This window comes from Solanum dulcamara, chromosome 11 (assembly GCF_947179165.1).
Source record: "Solanum dulcamara chromosome 11, daSolDulc1.2, whole genome shotgun sequence".
NCBI lineage: Eukaryota > Viridiplantae > Streptophyta > Magnoliopsida > Solanales > Solanaceae > Solanum > Solanum dulcamara.
The window spans coordinates 2,922,735-2,945,054 of NC_077247.1; the positions used below are offsets into that span (position 1 = coordinate 2,922,735).

The following is a 22,320-nucleotide window of genomic DNA, read 5'->3' on the forward strand; positions in this document are numbered from 1 at the left end:
CGTAGAAAATTTTACGGTCCATAGACCTCCCCTTGTCCTATTCACTTTCCTAAGTCAACTCTCTGAACTTTCCTTCTACAGCCAGGTCTACAACTCGTGGAACCTTACACAGGGCCATACAACCTCCCACACAAATTCCCTTAACAATTTTCCTAAAGTTTGTCTATGGATGGTCATACGATCTGTAGACCTTTATGGTTCATACATCCATCCATAATTGTCCTAAAGATATTTTTAACTTCCAATCTATGACCGCCTTGTATGGATAATAGGGCCTTATATGGTCTGTAGATGGTCTTCTATAAATCTTCTGAAACTCATAGTTTTCCCAAGTCTTAACCTCCTTCCCACAACTGATTCCTATAGACCATACAACCTTATACCATCAATATAAGGACTCGTGGAACCAATGCACCATCAACTGTTTCTTAGTTGTTTCTTTCTATTTTGACTCTCCAACTTTCGTGGTATTATAATATCTTCCCTTTGGGAACATTCATCCTCAAATGGGATTCAAGCTAGCATGCATATAGTAGGGTAAGAGATCCAATAACCCAACATGAATGTATAACACATCAAAATTTATAAAACTAAGGAGTAATCAACTCCAAGATAAAACATGACTTTAAAAATCTATTTCATACACATGCATGCATATGGAAACATGAGAATAACTAAGACACATGATGTCACAACCCAACCCTGTAGGCCATGAATGGTGCTCGAATTGGACACTCATATACACGTCTGTTATCTATAATCGATTAACACCCATATGACATGAAATTTATATGGACGGAGCATCGTCTTAAAACTATCACATATAAATGTATACTGAAACCACCTGTCTCCTAGGGAGTCACAATTGTCAAAGTATAAGATAGCATAGTACATAAGTTGACAAGACTGTTATTACATGTACGAACGTCCCACTATATACATAAACACCAGCCGATGAGGCTGCCACTACGAATCGGAATATTCCAAAACATAAGTCATACCAGTATAACCAAAAAACATCTATATAAAACCCACACATATGTCTACAGACTTCTAAGAGTATTAACTATAGCATATGATGGAATAGGGCCCCGTCGTACCCCTAAATAAATAAATATATACATCAAGAGATCGGTATCAAAAGTCTATGCTCTGTAATAATGGAGCACTCTAAAATAGCTGGATGGAAATTCTAAGTTGATGGATCCCCAAAATGATTATCTGTACCTGCGGATATTAAATGTAGCCCCCCAAAGAGAGGGGGGTCAGTACGAAATATGTACCGAGTATATAAAGAATAAAATACCAAAAAGGAGATCACATATAAAATAGAGGTTCAGGAGGCAAATGTAAAAACCAAGAAATCACTGTACCTATATTTTATAAATAAGGTCATACATATCATGATCATATGCCGTACCCGGCCCACTATGGGACTCAGTGAATAAAGTCGTGTACACATTCTTTACTCGACCCATCATGGGAATCAGTGCCATAATTGTATCATTATATCATCATAACATCATATTATCATATCACATACCCGACCCTCTAGTAAAGGACTCGGTGAATAATGTAGTGAAATCCATACATGATAGCATACCCGGCCTATCGTAGGTCTCGGTGGATAATAAAATAACAATATGCATGAATAAGGTATTATTAGAAACCATGTATAATTTGATCATTATCGGAGACTTAATGAAATAAGCAAAATAATCCATCATTTGAAAACCAAGACAATAGTCATTTCAAGTACTCTTCTATTGTCATTATGAATTATACCAATTATGGATTATACCAAAATATGAATTATACCAAAATATGAATTATACCACAACATGAGTTATACCAACTAGGACGGCTTGAAGCATACATATGAGTTATGATATAACAATATAAGTTATGGAAATCAAGAACATTAGCCGTCTTAGTATATCCAAGAATAAGTGTTTCTTTGAATTTACACATTCGTCATTCGTTTGTTTCATATGGATCATGCCAAAGAAAGAAAGGTTAGCTTTACATACCTTTAGCGTTCACTTGCACAAAATATGTATATGTTGCCCAATATTGTCTCAACCTATATTAAAACGTTAAGCACTATGATTAATCTGGGGAAAGGAATAAAATGTACTTTATCGTTAGTAGGTTATTTCTAAAAATTTTGACAGCACCTCCCCTATACCGCTCACTTTTTCCCACTTATAAACCAGCCATACAATCACCAAAAAATATCAATAATTACACATTCAAATTCCATGTCAAGACAAGCTAGGAAATATTCAAAAATACCCCGAACAACTCACATAAAATTCGACTTTCGTTAATTATCTACATGACAACTACGGTGCTACCAAATTACTCTTAATAGGGTGCAGCCATCACACCTTATCGAAATGAATTATAACAGCCCAAAAATTAACCATACAATGTATAATTATAACTACACTTAATCTTTCAATTCAACACAAGTAGCCACACGTTACAACCAACCCTTAACTCAATTAAACCTTCAACTTGACATATCGAATTCTTCCATTTTCATAATGTAATCAACCACAATAATAACTATATCATTAATCCAAATTCATCCACCATTCTTGGCTTAGAACAGCCCTCACACGACCTCAACAAAAATCTAAAATTAACATATACAATCCCTTCACTTTTAACACATAATCCCTAACAATAATATCAATAACAACAATCATCCCAATCTAATTCAAGCAACTCCAATTCTATACATTCCAACACCAATGCTAATCATGAAATTTTCTTATATCCAATTCTATTTAATAAAAGTTAATCTCTTTATCATAACATTATTCTAGATTAAAGAAGCCCACATTCATAACATCCAACAACTATCCAAATCCACATACAACTATTACATCTAAAGTCGTCTTTAATGATCCACAGTCTTAACATTTTCATTGAAATATTACTACAATAACCCAACCAAAATAAAACATAACATATAATCTTAACTATCATAAATCTTCCAATCTTAACAGAAACAACAACAACATACCAAAACAGCCCCTAATTAAACGCATAAAGATGCTAAAAAAACCTTATGAATACCAACAACATGCCAAGCAAACCGCCTCCAATTTTTATACGTTATTTCATACAATCTTTTCATCTAATTTTATGACATATCGCAGTAGCCCCATGATAGTAACATCAACTATTTTAATGCAAGAAAACCATGTTAATATTACACCAAGTTCTACCACAACCCATAAATATCATACCAAAGACCTCCAAAATATATATACAATATCTTCATAAACTTTAGTCTTCCAAATTCAAGAACAACAACTCATAAACAACATCAAAACAATATCAACAATTATTTTACATAATCACATAGCTAATTCCATCCATTTTATCCACTTAAAATAGCCCCTTAATCCATAAATCTCAACAAATCAACTAACGATTTTATAATGCTATTTTCTCCGTTCCAATCCGTTAAAACTCTAAATAAACTTGTTAACAATAAAAAAAGGATCTTAATATTACCTCAAGTGTACAGAAATCACATTAAACATCTCTTTCTTGGCTGAATTTTAGCTTAAATTAAAAGCAATGTGACGTACAATACTTTTCTCTTCATGATCTTTGAGATTCGGGGCTTTAATTGTGGTTAATTTTGGTGTTTCTCTCTAGGATTCTCTTCTCTCACTCTCTCTAGAAATTTCTGGATATGTTTTGTCTAAAAGCTAAAGGAAAAGCTGAAAAATTCGATCTAATGGCATGGGTATTGGGCCTGACCCGTGTTTGAATAAGGTTGGGCCGAATCCATTATTCAGTTCTGCCTGTCAGACTTAAAACATCTATATCTTCTTATCCCTATATCACATTCTAACCACGAATAATGGTTGGAAATATATTTCAATTATCTACAACTTTCGCTTTTAGATTTTTCCCAAATTCTCAAATGCCAAAGGGGTTATGGCCTCTCGAAGTTAGATTACCCAAAAATGTGACTTAAAAAAAATCTTTTTGATGACTTCCACTTTGAATTGGCTCAAGGGTCCTTCTTGAGTTGTGTTTAACTTCACATATATTATCTATATATATTTTCATTTACAAATAATTCATGCCATTTTAAAATTCAAAATTAAAAGTACTTGAATTTATGTCCATTAGCTCACGAATAGTCCAAGATGCAAAAATACGGAATATAACACATGACTCCAAAAGAGTGAACATAAGGAACTAATAACTCAAGTTGAAACTGAAGTGGAGGGAAAGTAATAAGGATAAAAAGATATCATATCTACTTTTACCTCCCAAGTAGCACCCTTGACTAATTGATTCCTCCAAAGAACTTTAACGTAAGCAACTTATTTATATCTCAATTTTTGGATTTGACGATCAAGAATCTCGACCATAATCTCTTCATAGGAGAGACTTCCTTTCACACCAACACTCACCAATGTTGAAGAAGGATCACCAATATACTTTTTTAACAAAAAAACATGAAATACCGGATGCACCTATGCCAATTTCGAAGGCAAATGCAACTCATAATCCACCTTACCTAAACGTCTCAAAATTTGATATGGGCCTACATATCAGGGACTAAGCTTCACTTTCTTACAAAATAGATCACACCCTTCATAGGTGATATTTTCAAGTAAACACAATCATTAACTTCAAACTCAAGCTCTCTTCTTCTTACATCCGCATAGGATTTCTGCCGTTTTTGGGAAGTCCTCAACCCCTCTCTAATGAGTATAACTTTATCGATAGATTGATGGATAAATTTGATCCTTGTCAAAGAAATCTCGCCAACCTCAAACGACCCACTAGGAGACCTACACCTCCTACCATAGAAATACTTGAACAGAGAAATTTGAATACTCGAATGAATGATATTATTATAAGCAAACTCAATTAATGGAAAATGGTCATCCCAATTTCCTTTAAAGTCAATCACACAAGCTCTTAGGATATCTCCCAATGTAAAAATAGTCTACTTGGCTTGACCATCATTCCAAAGATGAAAAGTTGTACTAAGATTAACTTGGGTACCAAGACCCTTCTGAAACGATCTCTAAAACTGTGAAGTAAACTGAGTACCTATGTTCGAAATGATAGAAAATAGAACACCGTGTAACTTAACCAACTCTCAAATGGACAACCTAGCATAATACTCAACTGAATAATAAGTCTTAATGGGAAGAAATGTGCCGACTTAGTCATTCGATCTACAACAACCCCAATCAAATCATGTTAATGCGGAGTACGAGGTAAACTCGTAATGAGGTCCATATTCAGATCTTCCTACTTTTAAGTAGTAATCTCTATATCTTGAGGCAAACCTCCTAGTTTTTGGTGCTCAACTTTTAGTTGTTATAAATTCGGACATTTAGCCATAAATTCTGCAATATCCTTCTTCAGGCCATTCTACCAATAAACTTCCCTCAAATTATGATACGTCTTAGTGGATCCCGAGTGAATAGAATATATGAGAGCTGTGAGCTTACAATAATATTTGCTACCTCAAACCTTCAACATTTGGAACACATAAGAACCATGTAATCAAGTACACCATCTTCCCCTTAGGAGAAAGTTTCTATAGCTTTTTCTGAAACCTTTTTCTTCAACTCAACCAAAGTCTGGTCACTATCTCGTTTCTCCTTTACATCCGACACATGAGACAATTTTGATTCATTTTAGACAATAATACCACCATCCCAAGTGTCTACCAAATGAACTCCCAAATGAGATAGTCTAAACACATCACAAGCCAACTCTTTTTTCTCATCTTCAACATGGGGAACACTACTTACATACAATCTACTAAGAGCGTCGGCAACCACATTTGCCTTCCCCGGATGGTAAATAACACTTATGTCATAATCCTTCAACATTTAAATCCACCTCCTTTGGAAAAGATTCAAATATTTTTTCTTAATTACATATTTCAAATTTTCTTATCATTGAAAACATCCACATGAACACTATAGAGATAGTGTCTCTATATCTTCAAAGCAAACTCCATTGGCTATAACTTCAAATCATGAGTCATATAATTATTTTTATGAACCTTAAGTTGCCTAGAAGCATAGACTATAACTTTACCATTTTGCATCAAAACACAACCAAGACCATTCCTTGAGGCGTCACAATACACAACAAATCCATCAAATCCTTCTAGTACATTAAAAATTGGGGTTGAAGTAAGTCTATCTTCAATTCTTGGAAACTCTTTTCACATGCTTTGGACAATTGAAATTTCACCCTGTTCTGAGTCAAAGTAGTCAAAGGTGAAGTAATAGAGGAAAAAACCATCTAAAGTAATCAGATAAACCAAAGAAACTCTGAATATCTGAGGGAGAAAGAGGTCTAGGCCAATTCTTAATGCCTTGGTCTTCTTAGGATCAACTCTAATACCATCATTATAAATAATATGGACAAGAAACACATATGACCTCAACCAAAACTCACATTTATTAAACTTAGCAAATAATTGATGATCCTTGAGAACTTGCAAGACACTTCTCAAATGCTCGGTATGCTCATCTTCATTTCACTAATAGATCAAAATGTCATCGGTAAACATAATGATGAACATATCTAAGTGATTATTGAATACCCAGTTCATCAAATCCATAACATTTGTAGGAGCATTTATTAATCCAAAAGACATAATAAAAAATTCATAGTGACCATACCGAGTTCTAAATTCCATCTTTAGAATGTCACATCTCTCACTCTAAGCTGATGTTAACCTGATCAGAGATCAATCTTTGAAAAGTAACTACACCATGCAGCTGATTAAACAAATTATCAATCTTTAGGGTGGGATACTTATTCTTGATTGTGACCCTTTTCAACTTTTGATAATCAATTAATCCTTGGGATGAGATACTTATTCTTGATTTTGACCTTTTTCAACTATGGATAATCAATACACATGTGAAGGGATCCATCTCTCTAGCGAACAAAGGGGACTGGAGCACCACACGGAGAGATACTCTGTCTAATGAAACCCTTATCCAAAAGGTCACTATTCTTTCAATTCATTAAGTTTTGCCTGAGCCATTCTATATGGAAGAATAGATATAGGTTAGATATATGGAAGAAATTTAATTCCAAATTCAATTTTCCTTTTGAGAGAAACACTAGAAAGATCATTTGGAAATACTTTTAGAAACTCATTCACAATAGGAACTGACTCTAGAGTAGGGATTTCAGAATTCACATTACTAACCCGTACTATATGATAGATGCAACCTGTAGAAATTAGCTTTCGATCTTTAAGGAATGAGATAAACTACCCCTAAATGCTAAATTGCTACCTATCCACTCTATGACAGGTCATTCAAAAACTGAAACTTAACCACTCGGGTTCTACAGTTGGTAAAGGCATAATGAGAATGAAGCCAATCCATACCAAAAATAATATCAAAGTCAGTCATAACTAAGTCTACAAGATCAACTTAGTTGATTTTCTAAAAAAATGAGATCAGGCAATTCCTATAAACCCATTTAGCTAAAATTTAGTCATTGACAGAAGTAGAAACTGAGAAAGGTTCTAACAAAATTTTGGGACTGACATCGAACCTCATAACAACATAAGGAGTTACGAATAAAATATTTTCTCCACGATCTAACAAAGATGTAACATCAAACTAAAAGACTAGTAATATACTAGTAAGCATATTAGGGGGAATCCTTTTGATCCTGTCGAGTATGAAAAGAATAAAAGTTGTTATGACACTGACTACCACTGCAGCCAAATGAAGTAGATACCGAGCTGGGTGACCTAAACAAGTAAACTAATCCTACTAACAAATATCTCTACCTCTATTATAAGCCGTTGCACAATCCCTCATCTTATGGCTAGTCTTACCACATCTAAAATATACTCAGTATTGGCTAACCAATCTCTCAGACAGTTTCTTCTACACTCGTTGCACAAGGGGTAGGATTTTTTCTTTCCATCACCCTTCCTAGAACAAGAGCCAAATGTTTCTATCACAACCCAACTCGTAGTCCATGACTAGTGCCCGAGTTGGGCACCCATAGGTACCCTTAGCCTCACTTAGCATGTTAGTAGAATAGTAAAAGTCAAAAAGGGCTCGCTAGAGAGCGCATGAGAATAGATATAACACAAAAGGGCCATTAACGCCATCATGGAACACAAAGACCAAAACATATATACATAACCCATATCACAAGTCTACAGACCTCTATAGAATGATAGCCTAGTCATATGATGGGACAGGGCCTCGTCGTACCCTTAACCAACATGTACAACAGAAAAGTTAGTACCAAAATAGGTCTCTAAACAAAGGAGCACTTCCAACCAACATGGGGATTCCTAAGCGAGCAGGTCAGCAAACTGAGCATCTGTACCTGCGGGCATGTAACACAACACCCGAAAAAGGAGGTCAGTATGGATAATGTACCGAGTATGTAAAGTATGAACTGTAATAAGTAAAGCCATTACTTGAACAGAAGGTGCAAAAATGAACAAAATATCTAAAATATCAAAATGCTTTTCATAACCATAGATAATGTATGCAGAATAATATATGCCATATCCAGCCCTATTATGGGAGTCGGTGAACAAATCATGGTTGCCGCCCCGTCATTGGCGCCATAGAACATCATCACTCTAGAGTAGAAAATATCTCCGTAACAGATCATATTATATCAGATAGTCATAGCATATCATATTATATGTGTACATGGCACATCATAACTCCACAAAACCCATGTACAGGGCGTACCTTCCCCTTCATGTTGGGGCATAAGGAATAATGCAGATAAGTACACATGATAACAAAACTTGACCCAGGCTCAGTAAAGGAAGAATTGAGGCATCCACGAGTGGAGTAGTGAGAAACTAAATGCACTTTAAATCATGTTTGAGACTCGATGGAGTTGACAAAATGAGCTATTATTCAAAATTCAAGACAAGAGTCGTATTAAGTACCTTATCAACATCACTATGAGTTATATCAAAATAGAACTTTTGGAATCATATACACGTATATAGGCACGATAAAATGTCCTTTGGAAAATTAAGAAGTTGTCCATCCTTGTGGCTGTACCAATAGGAACTTCCTTGGAATCATATAAAAGGCATATACTTATTTCATAAAAACCATCCCAAAAAGGAATATTAGCTTTATATACTTATGTCAAAATATGCCAAGAGAAAGAACGGTTAGCTTTACATACATAGATATGCCCAAAGAAGGAACGGTTAGCTTTACATACCTTTTACGGATTACTCCTAATATGTTCTCCTTGTCATCTCTTGAACCTATTTAACATGAAAGTAATACTATGGTTAATGACCTTTCACTTTCCAATTACAACTCTATAACCAAGTCTCCATATAGGTCATTTCCTTATTCATTTCCCTTGACTAGTTCATTACTAGTTCCTAAGTTACAGAAAATCGGGCAGCATCTCCTCTATAACTTCAACATCCTCGAGATTTCAACTCGGCCACCATGTCAAAAATCATACCAATAATAACAACCAGAAGCATATATATAAGTAAATTACTTCAACATTACTCAATACAACTCCAAACCACTAGCTCAAAACTATAATATCAAAATAGAGTTTTTAACCTTTATTTCGTAAAGTCTTTAACCATACCAAATAGGGGGGGTTCATGTGGATGCAACCAGCAGAACCCACACCCTTTTTAGAATACTTTCCATCCCTGCAACACATCACCAAACAAGTTGCAAACGCAGAACCACAATCACAAGCTAAAGATAACCTGCTCAACATGAATTCCAATAAAAATAGGTCCAAGCTTCATGCCATCAATGCTGAGTACATTAGATACCTGAAAATGGAAGATGCTATTCTCAGACAGAAGACTCAGCTACAATAGTTCAAAAAGGTGATATGAACTCTAAATATTTCCATGCTTTGATTAGAGGCAGGAGAAGAAAACTGTATATTCACGAGATCCAAAATGAGGATGATGGCTCTTGGGTTCTAAGTGATGCTGAAATTGCTGAAGCAGCTTGTGAGCACTTTCAACAAATATTTAATGAGGAAGAGAAGTACATCCAGCAACAGTCCCTTAAATGTATCCCTCATATGGTTACTGACAAGGACAATGAAGAACTCCAAGCCTTGCCTTCTATAGAGGAACTGAAGATTGTTGTGTTTTCCATGAATCCCAATTCAGCTGCTGGTCCTGATGGGATGAATGGAAAACTTTTCCAAGTGTTCTGGAATATCATCAAAGAAGACCTTCTTAATGTTGCTATTTCCTTTCTTTGTGGACAAACCATGCCTAAGTCTTTACCCATACTTGCTTGGTTCTTCTCCCAAAAGTAAACCACCCTACCAAAATCTCTGAATTCAGGCTCATAAGTCTTAGTAACTTTACCAACAAGATCATTTCCAAACTTCTCTGTCTAAGACTTGCCCCTATTCTTCCTACGCTCATCTCCCCCAACCAGTCAGGCTTTGTTAAAAATAGGAGCATTTCTGAGAACATCATACTTGCCCACGAAATCATCCACCAAATCAAAAATCCTAACATTGGAGGCAATGTTGTGATCAAGCTTGATATGGCCAAAGAATATGATAGGGTATCTTAGTCCTACACCTATCTGGTCTTGAGAAGAATGGGATTTGGTGAAAAATTCATAGACATGGCTTGGAGAATTATGTCAGATAATTGGTACTCAGTCATAGTGAATGGCTCAAGGCATGGTTTCTTCCATTCTACTAGGGGTCTTAAACAGGGTGACCCATTTTCCCCTGCCTTATTCATCTTTGGTGCTGAAGGGCTCTATAGACTCATGAATAAGCTTCATCAGTACCCTTAATTCCATGGTTTCTATATGTCTCAAAAGGGTCCTCAGATCAATCACCTTAGCTTTGCTGATGATATCATTATTTTTGCTTTTGGTAGAAAACAGACCCTGCAGCTCAACATGGAGACTTTAGGTGCTTATGATAAGGTCTCTGGACAATTGATCAACAAGCATAAAAGCCATTTCATGGTCCCTTCCAATGCCTTCCATTATATTGTAAAGAGGATCAAGAGTATTACTGGTTTCAACCAAAAAAATAGCCCCATAACTTACCTGGGATGTCCTATCTATATTGGTAGGCAAAGGGTTATCTACTACTCAGAGCTTATTGCAAAGGTTGTTAACAAGATCACTGCATGGCATGCAAAGATTTTGAGCTATGGAGGAAGAGCTATACTTGTCAAGCATGTCTTACAAGCCATGTCAATACACCTTCTTTCAGCTAGTACCCCTCCCTCTACAACCATCAAACAAATTTAGAGTATTATTGCTAATTTTTTCTAGGGCTAGAAGAATGATAAGAGGATATACTACTGGTCCTCTTGGAAGAACCTGAGCTTCCCTTATGATGAGGGGGGCATAGGGGTTAGACAAATCTCTGATATGGCTAAATCCTTTTAATACAAGCAATAGTGGATTCTTAGAACTAAGAACACTTTGTGGGGAGAATTCATTAAAGCCAGGTACTTTCAGAGGGCTAATATCATCACCAAGAAATGGCATACTGGTCAGTACCTTACCTGGAAGCATCTAATGTAAAACAAGCACAGCATAGAGCCCCATATTCAATGGCAAATTCTTTCTGGTTCTTGTCCTTTTTAGTGGGACAATTGGTTGGTCCTTTAGCACACTACTCTTCTAGCAGCTGCAGGTTCAACAATACTCAGGTGTCATCCTTCATTAATAATGGCCAATGGAATATTAATCTTATCATTCAAAAAGCCCCTCCACAATTTGTTTCTACTATTCTTGCTACCTACATCAACTATCAACCTCTCCAACAAGACCAACCTTGTTGGACTCTTAACAGCATTGGGGAATTTAGTTGCTCTACTGCTTGGGATCTAATTAGAGACAAAAGGCCCAAGACTAGACTCAGGACTTATACCTGGCATAAGCTCATCCCCCTCAAATATTCCTTCCTAGTTTAGAGAGCCCTTAGAGGGAAATTTCCCACTAATAAAAAGCTTATCAGATTTGGAAAAGCTCCCTCTCAATGCTATTGTTGTTACACTCTTGGCCAAGACACCATTGATCACAACTTTGTTGCTGGACCCTTTGCTACTAATATTTGGAAGTTTTTCTCTGATTCTTTGGGCATTAATAAGGAGTACACACCCCTCAGAACCCTGTTGATGAGATGGTGGACATCAAAGAACAAAAATCAGGCCCACAAGCTCATCTTACAAGCTACCCCCATTTTTATTTGTTGGGAACTTTGGAAAAACAAATGTGCCTCTAAATATGGTGGAAAAATTTCCAATATTGCTAGAGTTAAGTTCTCTATCTACAAAGATACTCATAACTTGCTCAATACTACTTTCCCCTATATTACTTGGCCAACCAGTTGGAAGGAACTGGTCCTTTTGATTGATCAGTGTTCACATGCTATCAAAATCACTCTTGTGAGCTGGATTAAACCAACTGGCCATATGGTCAAATTGAACACTGATGGCAGTACCCTTGACAACCCTGGCAACATAGGTGGAGGTGGAATTCTTAGAAATGCTTATTCACATATCATCTTTGCCTTTACTATCCCTTTATGTATAGGTTAAGACAACCAAGCTGAGATTTAAGCTGCTATCTTTGGCCTTTCTTGGTGCCTTTAGCTTGGATACTCCCAGGTAGAACTGTAAGTGGACTCTAAGCTTCTCATCAGGTGGCTGCAATAACAAGCAAAACCCCTCTGGTCCATCAAAGAGCTCCTGGACAAGTTGAATAACATCATCAACCAATTCCAACTCTTCAAATGCAACCATACCTTCAAAGAAGCCAATTCCACTGCTGATGCTTTGTCAAAGCACAGTCACAAATGCACTTCACCAGAACTTTAGTTCACTAATCAGGACCTCCCCAAAGAAGCTAGAGCACACTTAGAACTTGACAAGTTGGGTATGGCTAGCTTCAGAAGAAGAAGGCTCAAGAGAATCAAGAAACCTCCCTGAACTCTTCCCTGATGTTCTAACTAATTCTTCAACATGGGTATTACTATGCATAGTTATAACTACCTTGAAGATTCCATAGTTAGAACCATTATAAAGGGGAGAGTCTCCCTCATTTATTGCCTTCCTAGAATAACCAACTTACCATTAGAGGTAAAGAATAGAGTTGTTTTTACCTTTTTATATTCTTCTTAATAGCTGTATAGGTATATGCAATTGGGTTGGAGGCCCAATCTTGTTTTTTTTGGTTCAGTAGTGGCATGGTGCATCAGTTGACAGCTTGGGCCATGTATTAGAGAAGCAAGAATGGTGCAAAGCTACAGATTTCTCTATATGCAACATTTTTACCTTGCAAGATACATCATCCAACAATCACATCATCCAACAACAATCAAAGCAACCTGCAACTCACAAGGAACACCTACAAGTCCTTGCTTGGATGTTTATTTGTACGTTTGTTTGTGTAGGTACAGTAAGGAGCTAACAACAACTTCTATCAATAACACTTATCATCAACAAATTCCCCCAACCTGCAACATAGAGGAGCAGAGCCACAGTGATGGACTGTAACAACTGAACTATCATTTGGAATTACATTCGTGTTTGTTTTTTTATGCAGAAACTTTAATGTTTTGTAGCACTGGTTGTTGGTCCTTGTTTGGTTGGTTGTTTTTTGTTTCTTGTTTGATTGTTTTTGTGCAGACTGCAGCTAATGCAAAGGTGCAAAAACACTCACCAAGAACGTCATACAACAACACCAACAATTACTATGAACCTGCAGCAACCAAAATGAAGTTGCAACCTAGAGGAGGCATTTTGCTGGGAAGTAACAACCGCCAGCACACTTTCTTCAAGGAACAACACACTTCAGAGATGTAACACCACCAAAGTTATTATACTGTGGAGCTACTAAAATATGCAACACCCTAGTGCAATATCCAGAAACAACAATAACAAGAGAAACTATAGCAATCATAATTGCTGGTTGTGTGTTCTTTGTTTACTTATTGTGCGCGCGCTTCACAGAGCTACTGAGGGAAATAGCTGTGGAGCTAATCCAAACACACTGCTGCAGAAGCCAAGAACAACAACAACAAGAGGATTTGCTACAATCACAGCAGCTGATTCACAACACTTGGACCTACAACATCCAATTTCAACCAACAAAGTGCTGAACTACAGCAAGGAGTAGACTTGCACTTGAGCCACTCTTGGAGAACTCTAAATCCTGGTATTCTTCAAGGAACTACACACTCCATTCCTACTGTACCACCAGAGCAACCTTGGTTGGTTCTTCTCCTGAGTTGCTGAGCTATATTTGGATAGGAATTCAAGCTGCAAGGACACCTAGTTGGACATCAACATCTTCAACTTTTTCTCCATAACAAGAGGAGAATTCACAGCTCATTGTTTAAGAATTTGCATAGCTGCAGGGACTATGTTCTTCCTATTTTTAGGACAACCTTGGTATGCAAGATTAAGAAGGACAAAGATGAAAAGAACTTTCTCGATCCATGCGAAATAGAAGTTTCATATACTTGCTCTTCTTCATTTTAGCTATGTATGATATGTAGCTTAATTGAATACGACTAGTGTAGGTTATTTCTTTTATTCTTATAGAAGGGGAGAGTCTCCCTCATTTATTTTTTTCTTAGTTGCAATGTATTGAGAGGAGTCCTCTCATAAGTTTATCGCTTTTCTAGTTGTTAGATAGCATCTTTTATAACGGGGATGAGTTAGCAGACCTTAGTAGGTTAGCCGACTTACGAACCAACTTAGGATTAGAGGTAAGGTTTTATATCCTCCTCCTTGTATCTTTTATTTTATCTATAATAAAGCTTGGGGTGCTGCTTAAAAAAAAACACTACTCGACTTTGATTTAGCTATAACGACTTCAATTTAGTTTATTTCTAATGTCAAGCGTCCTTATGAAATTTTTCCACTTCCAACCTAATTAAAGACATTTAATATACCTCATAACATCATCATAAACTCCAGTTCGAAAGGTAAAACTTTACCTTACTCGAAACTCGCTAAAACTTGCCGAAACTCGCCTCAGAATTTTCTTTAGCACAGCTAAAACTTTGGGGCTGTTTGTTAATGTTTTGGGGCTTCTAAAAACCATAAATGTATATTAACAATACCTTCATAACCTCATGGTATATCCTAGATAATTATTTCACGGAACGAAATTGGAAACTTACCTCTTTTCCTCTTCCCAATCCGTAGGTCTCTCTCTTTTTCTCTTAAGGTTTCTCCTCTCTTCTTTTCTTTCTCTTGAATTTTCTCTCTCTGTCTTGAGTTTTCTAGAGAAGTATGGAACTTTATAAGTCATAGGACATATATATATAGGCTACTTTTAGGGGCTGACATGTGTCAATCCCTAAGTGGTGATACATGTCAATCACTAAGTAGTGACACATGTCAAGCCCTCATTGGGCCAACATATCCCTTCCTCCATCCATAGGCTGCCACGTGGTAGGTGGGGGTCCACCCCTTTCTCTAGATGCTGCCATGTGGAACTCTCCCTTGCTTCCACGTGGCACTCTCTCATGCTTCTAGGTGTAACCTTCTTTTCCTCCTCGTGGGTTCGTAATCTCATCTTCTTTTATAAACCTATGTAATCCTTGGCTTGGTATGTACTCAAGTAGCTTAAGTATGTAAGATTTCCAAGTTGGTAGCTTACATAAATAAGTCGAGTCCTATGACTCATTATTCGGTCTCAACCTTCTTTAGGATTCTTATAACACTATTTCCAATCTTATCTACTATGGGGTATCGCATTCTCCTTTTCTTAAAGTTGTTTGATAGCATTATAGATTACCCAGCTTACATGGTAACTCTTAAGAAGCTTAAGAGTTCTTAAGAAGTCTTAAGAAGCTTTTAGAATTTTTAAGAAGCTTTAGGAAACCTTAAGAAACTTAAGAAGCTTAAGATCCTTTCAAGAAACTTAAGAAGCTTAAGAATCTTTCACGAAACTCAAAAATCTCAAGATACAAAAGTCTTTCAAGGTATAAAAATATAGAGTGTAACATCCTTCCCCCCTTTAGACATATTTTAACGATTAGAGTTATTATTCTCTAAAATGATGCTCTTGCTCTTTGTTCTTCTCTTCTTACAACTAGGATTTGCAGGGACAACCACTTGTTGATTCAATTGAGCGGTCAAAGTTTGAGCTAATAGTTGGATGGAATCACATAATTTTGCATTAGAAATGTTGGCACTAGAAGGAAGATTGGCAGGTGTGGAATGGTTACCATCTTGATTATTCTTCTAACTACTCTCTTCTTGAGAGCACATATTCTGAAATGCGTAGGATATGAGTTGGAAGGAAACTTTATAGAGTTCAAATCTATTGTATGACTTAGGAGTGATGAAATAAGTGAAGTTTCTTAAATGTGTCATAGACTCTTATTCATAGTGTGGCACGCTTCACATTGCTGAACAAGATTTTACTTAACGTGGCTTGTCCGACACCCTAGGAAACTTAAACCTGATGCTCTAATATAAAGTTTATCATGACCCAAGCTACGCTCTAGACGTGATCTGGCGAATAGGATACCAAAAGACCCTAAACAAGCCTCTTAGCATAAGCTTGACTTAAGATAACAAGAGAAATCAAAGTAAATTGAAAGTGGAACATAAGTCTCAAAATAACAAACTCAACGTAGGGAAAATATTTGATTATAACATTTGAAAATGCAGAAAAAAACATATAATTCTAATATAGCCTCTACTATGATAAGCATAGCATAGGACAAGTTCTAGTTCACGAAATAATCTGTAACTAAATGAAATAAAATAAAAAACATCTATGTGGTCATTCCCTCAAACCATGAAGACTCACCAAAACGTTTAACAAAGATAGGATACAATACTAACCATGAGCTGGATGGGGAGCGTCCTGACCTATATTATAAAAATAATATAGTCAAACGAAGTATGCGGTCAGTACTATGGAATGTACTGAGTATGGAGAATGTGCAATGCATGACATAAAATCATATAATGTAATGACCAAGCTAAAACATGACATAATCCTTTAAAACATCATTAGAAAGATAAAATATGGTCAATGCAATATTCGTAAGAAAATCACAAACTTAACATAACATAATTTAGTGATACTATAACAGACGTAAACCATGTGAGCTATAACATGGAGTCTGGTGTAATTCCTCCCAAACCGAAAAGAGATTGTACTACTTTCCAATGTAACGACCATTAGCTTGAGATATTTTTGGATCCACTAGATAGGAACAATTAAGAATAGGTTCTACAAGGACACATAATTATGGGACTAGGGGATTACTTCTAGAGACCCAACCTTTATATATAGGAGAACCTCCATCTCAAAGTCCTTTCAATGGTAAGTAAACACTTGACGGAATATCATACATAACATATCATGAGCTTTGAAAAGAGTAAGAGTATAGTAATACCAAAATTATCATAACATACTTGAAACAACATATGAATAACTCAGTTAACAAATCATGATTTCATAAAAAATATATAAAGACCCTTATCAAATGTCACGCCTCCAATCCCATTAAGAAGGGCATGTACCCTATGCTATAAAGGCCTGGGACAACCCACATAAAACCTAGCTTACCATGCATATAACTATGCCAATTATACATCTTTGACAAGTATGTATAAGTTATAGTGATAAAACCAACATACATAGGCCCAAAACATATATACATAACTTGCCTTTAAGGCCACAATTATTAAGGAATAAAATATAACTCCACAGTATACATTAGCTTACTAAGCCTTTATAAGATAGATAACCTTAGTGTATGTTAGTACAGGCCTCGTCATAACCTTAACTATAATAAAATACTAAAATGCATCTACTAAAGACTCAGTACAACCCCGAATCAACTTGGAGCTCACAAAAATCAGTTGAGTGTTGTATGCTCCTATTGATGAGGTTTTCTAGATGGAGTCCTTTACCTGTGGCATGAAACACACTATCCCTGGTAAGGGACGTCGATACAAAAGAATGTACTAAATATGTAACACATAAAATAACCATATGTAAATGAAGATCTTTAATGAAATCGGGTATCAATGCGTGAATGTGTAGATAAAAATAAAAGACCATTTTTTCTTACACTTGTGGGATAGCATAGATTACATTTATTTATTTTCTTTTATTTTTTTTACTTAATAAACTTGTAAGGTATATGATACAAATGACCAGGTAATTAGTGGTAAAATATAATAACCAATGGTAGGCATTTTAACCCTTGGGATGTTGTTCTCGTATATCTAAATTGGGATCAACCCATGCTAGGCTTTCACCCCTGGGCTGCCACATTCTTGTCACACCCTAAATCTACACCCTAGGCATGGCCGACACTAAGAAATCATTGTTGGGTTCCAAGAGAACCCTTGTGCTGGCTAACTCACTAAGCAGAAGAATTTTAACTCATAAATGTATTAATATAGGCACAATAAAACATGCAACTTAATACTCTAAGATTAAATCATAATACTCAAATATATAATAATATAAGAGACATAACTCCATGTTTTCAAAACATGCTCAAAGGAGTAAACTGAACATTGTCTGACTAGTCTATGAAGACTCTAACTACTGACTTTAAAATAGGTATCGGGATAGGTCCACGACTATCTCAAACTGATAAATAAAAGGATTGAAAATAAGTAACTCAAGAGCGCTCTGATTGCAAAGAGGTCTCACCAAAGCAGAGTAGAAAATTGATCTTCAACTGGGCACATGTTAAGGATCTCTATCACCTATATCTTCATCATAAAATGATGCAAGTCGAATGACGTCAATGCATAGAATGTACGGTATGTAAAATGGCAAAAAGGAAACTTACTCAACTCAAGGAAACCTAACTCTGAAATGTATCTTCACTCAATAAAGCATGTAATATTATGAAAAACAATGCTTTAAAGGACATAAAATAATAAATGTAACTCAATATATAAACTATAATAATTTACTTCTTGGGGTGTTTCTCTAATCGACAACTATCACTTATGAGCTACGTGGTGATACAACAAACTTCTATCATTGCATAGTCTCCCAATACCTTGCTAGGGTAAGGTACACAAACTCATCTCTGATCTAATAAAAGGCTTCTTTCAGGACAATGAGGAGTCGCTCGAATGAACGATACAATCGTATCCTACGCTGGTTACGTAGTTTATGGAGTTTGAGTTGTCCTATACTCTTCCCCAAAATCATTGCCCAATACTACTTCCAAAATATAGTTTATTAGGCTCATAACTCAAGCAAGTATATTTACTCAATTATCTTATTTGTTCTTTTTTGGACTTAGCTCAAACTCAACTCTTCTCAACTCATCTTTTCTATTTAAGGATATGATATCAGCTCAATGAATTCATTAAATCATTAATTTACTCCTCAACTCGATCTCAAAATAAATGTTTAAAGGTACTTATACTCATGCTACAAATATGATTAAGAAACTTCTCAACTCAACTGATGCTCAAGCTCTTTTCAAGAAATTGATAAAAATAATAATTTTTTATACTAAAAATAAAGCATAAAATAATTAAGTGCAAAACTCAACTAGGGTTCATGTGGATGCAGACATGAATTCATAATATCAAAACACAACTAAGTAAAGTTTAATCAATATATATACCATCACTCGATAATAAATTATATAAATAACTCAAGAGTTTACTTTATGAGAATTGAAACTCAAACTCAAACTCTACTTGAATATACGAACATGTAGGGCATGAGGACAAACTTAGTCCAATGTTCTGATAGCATTACATACTTGGAACAAAGATTAAGTAAGAAAAAAATCAAAGACTTGGCTTGAAACTCTTGAACCCTAGCTCTTATCCTGAACACACAACACCCATATTAACATCGCTTTCTCACTCTAACATCTTTCTAAGCCAAACACTCTCTAGAAAGGGCAATCTAGTCCTAAAACGAAAATGCCGGTGGATCCACCACCGGACGTCGGAAAATTTCGAAAGGAAGACAGAATAAAAGATCTTGTTGATACGAATCTAATGCAAGTTACTACATTCCAAAATTCCAACTGCAGCTCATCCAATTTACAAAATCCTAAAGCGATGGATGTTCATATTACTGAGGAAGAACTGCAGCGTGCCCAAAAAATCATTCTTTTGCACAATTCAGGATTGATTCGATTACAAAGGAATGCAGAATCGAATTCAGCAACACAAGGGCCAGATGTGGTCCAAAAATCTCAAAATTTCATTGCACCTTTTGACAGCACTCAGCAAAAGAATTCTCCAAGCAGCGCCTCACACACGCAGGAACTGCGCCTTCAAATTCGAGCAGATTCTGGCAACGATCGTGATGGCGCAGTAGCAGGGGATTGCTCTCCATGTCAATATGAATCGTTGGGTATAAGTTTCGCCGGAGGAACCTTCGCCGGCGAACAACGTGATGGCGGCGCCGGAGCTCCGGTGACTCAAATCGAACAAGATGAATACCAAGATGTTCTAAAAGATGCCGCGCATCTTCCCACCCATGAGCGTCATCTCAGTTCCTCACCAAAAGCTTTGAATACCTCCAGGAACACTGACAGTAGAGTTCTCGCCGGAGCTTCGACGACTTTTCCGGCACAACACCAACACCAAAAGAACCACAAAGTAGGTGCGCATCATCCGATCTAGGTAGGAAACTTCGAATCTTCCCCAAATTGCTCAATTTCAAAAAGTCGTCAACACTACTGTGGCGGTGCCGGAGCTCCGGCGAACCAATTGACTGGAGACCAATATCAAAAGATTCAAGAGACTGATATGCAACTTCCAAGCTATAGGGAAAGCCTCGAATCATCCCCAACGAGTTCAAATTTAAAAAGTCGCCATGACACCAAACAAGTTGAACAACACAGTGAAATGGCTGATCAAGTGGTGGCTATGGAATTTACTCATGAACAACATCAGCAGGAAATGGAAGGAATTTATGTATTGAATAATATTGAGGAGTACACTCAAGTGCCAAAAGAAAGTTCAATGGTTAATTACACTGATCAGCAATGCAACAGTAACTTACCAAATGCAACTCCAGGTAAGTCTTCTAACCATGTCAATCAACAAACATTAGATGATGCTGATCATAGTCACAATGTGACTCAAATGCATAGGGTCATTGTAGAGCAAAATGAAACCAGTTTAACTGATAATGCTCTAAAAAATACGCATCTGACTGTGTCCAAGAACCTGCAAAGTGGTACTGCCGCTGTTGTTGATAATTTTGTGCAAAGGATAGATGGTAATACTATGAATTGTGAAGGCAATATGTTGAAAGTCATGGGAGCTCAGTTGCATCCTACTGCAAATGAGCACCATGGTACTACTTCTACTAACCTTATGCAGGTTCCAGTTCATCTTGTTGATCCTGTTGATCTTGTAGATAAGCACAATGAGCAGGGGAACACATCCAATGGACATGTGTATACAAACAAACATCCTGCACAAGTGTCTAAGGATCCCAATGTGAACCAGCAAAATGTCCAAAGACCTTATATCCCTAATAACAACCCCATGAGAGTGTCAAACAACTTTGAAAGGCATAACTCCAATAATACAGCTGCTGCTAACATTAGAAACAAGCCTAGCCAAACCAATCCTAACCAGACTATCACTCAAAATAAGCCTCCTAGTACTAATTTACCCACCCCTCCTAACCCTGTCATCCCTCACACTTTAGCTACCAAGTTGAGAGCTCAAGAGGCTATGAAAGCTGATGATATTGATATTACCCCTCCTAAAATCACAACAAAACAAGGATATCCTACTGTGGTATTTACAAAAGAAGATTTCATGGTGAATCTAGCCTCTGACTGTAAATATACTCTAGTAGGTAAATTTACCAACACCATGCCAAAAATGGAAATCATCAGAAAGGAATTCATCCTTCAAACTGAACTTAAAGGAGGAGTGAAACTTACTCACTTTAATGCTAGACACCTTTACATAGACTTGGACAATGAGTATGATCACTCTACTGTATGGTCTAAAGGAAAAATGTATATAAATGGGCAGCTTATGAGACTCCAACTATGGACTCCCACTTTCAAGCCAGAAGAAGAAACCCCTCTAGTTCCCATATGGGCTATATTACCAGAACTACCTTGGCACTGCTATAGACTTAAAGTAGTAACCCCTTTACTGTCTCCAATTGGAAAGGTCTTGTTCTTGGACTTGGCCACTTACAAGAAAACAAGGGGTAGTGTAGCCAAAGTCAAAATCCAAATTGATCTAACCAAACAAAGACCCCAACACATTTGGATGGGCTTTGATGAAGATGAAAATGGAGATGGCAGGTG

At 36.5% G+C, this 22,320-nt stretch overlaps 1 protein-coding gene across 1 annotated transcript; it reads left to right on the plus strand.

The window, feature by feature from the left end:
- Positions 1–10,661: 10,661 nt before the first annotated feature.
- On the plus strand, positions 10,662–11,306 carry LOC129872015 (uncharacterized). The gene is made up of 2 exons (XM_055946850.1): positions 10,662–10,828; positions 10,925–11,306. The coding sequence occupies exons 1-2, from the start codon at positions 10,662–10,664 to the stop codon at positions 11,304–11,306; spliced, it is 549 nt and encodes a 182-aa protein (XP_055802825.1).
- The last annotated feature ends 11,014 nt before the right edge of the window (positions 11,307–22,320 follow it).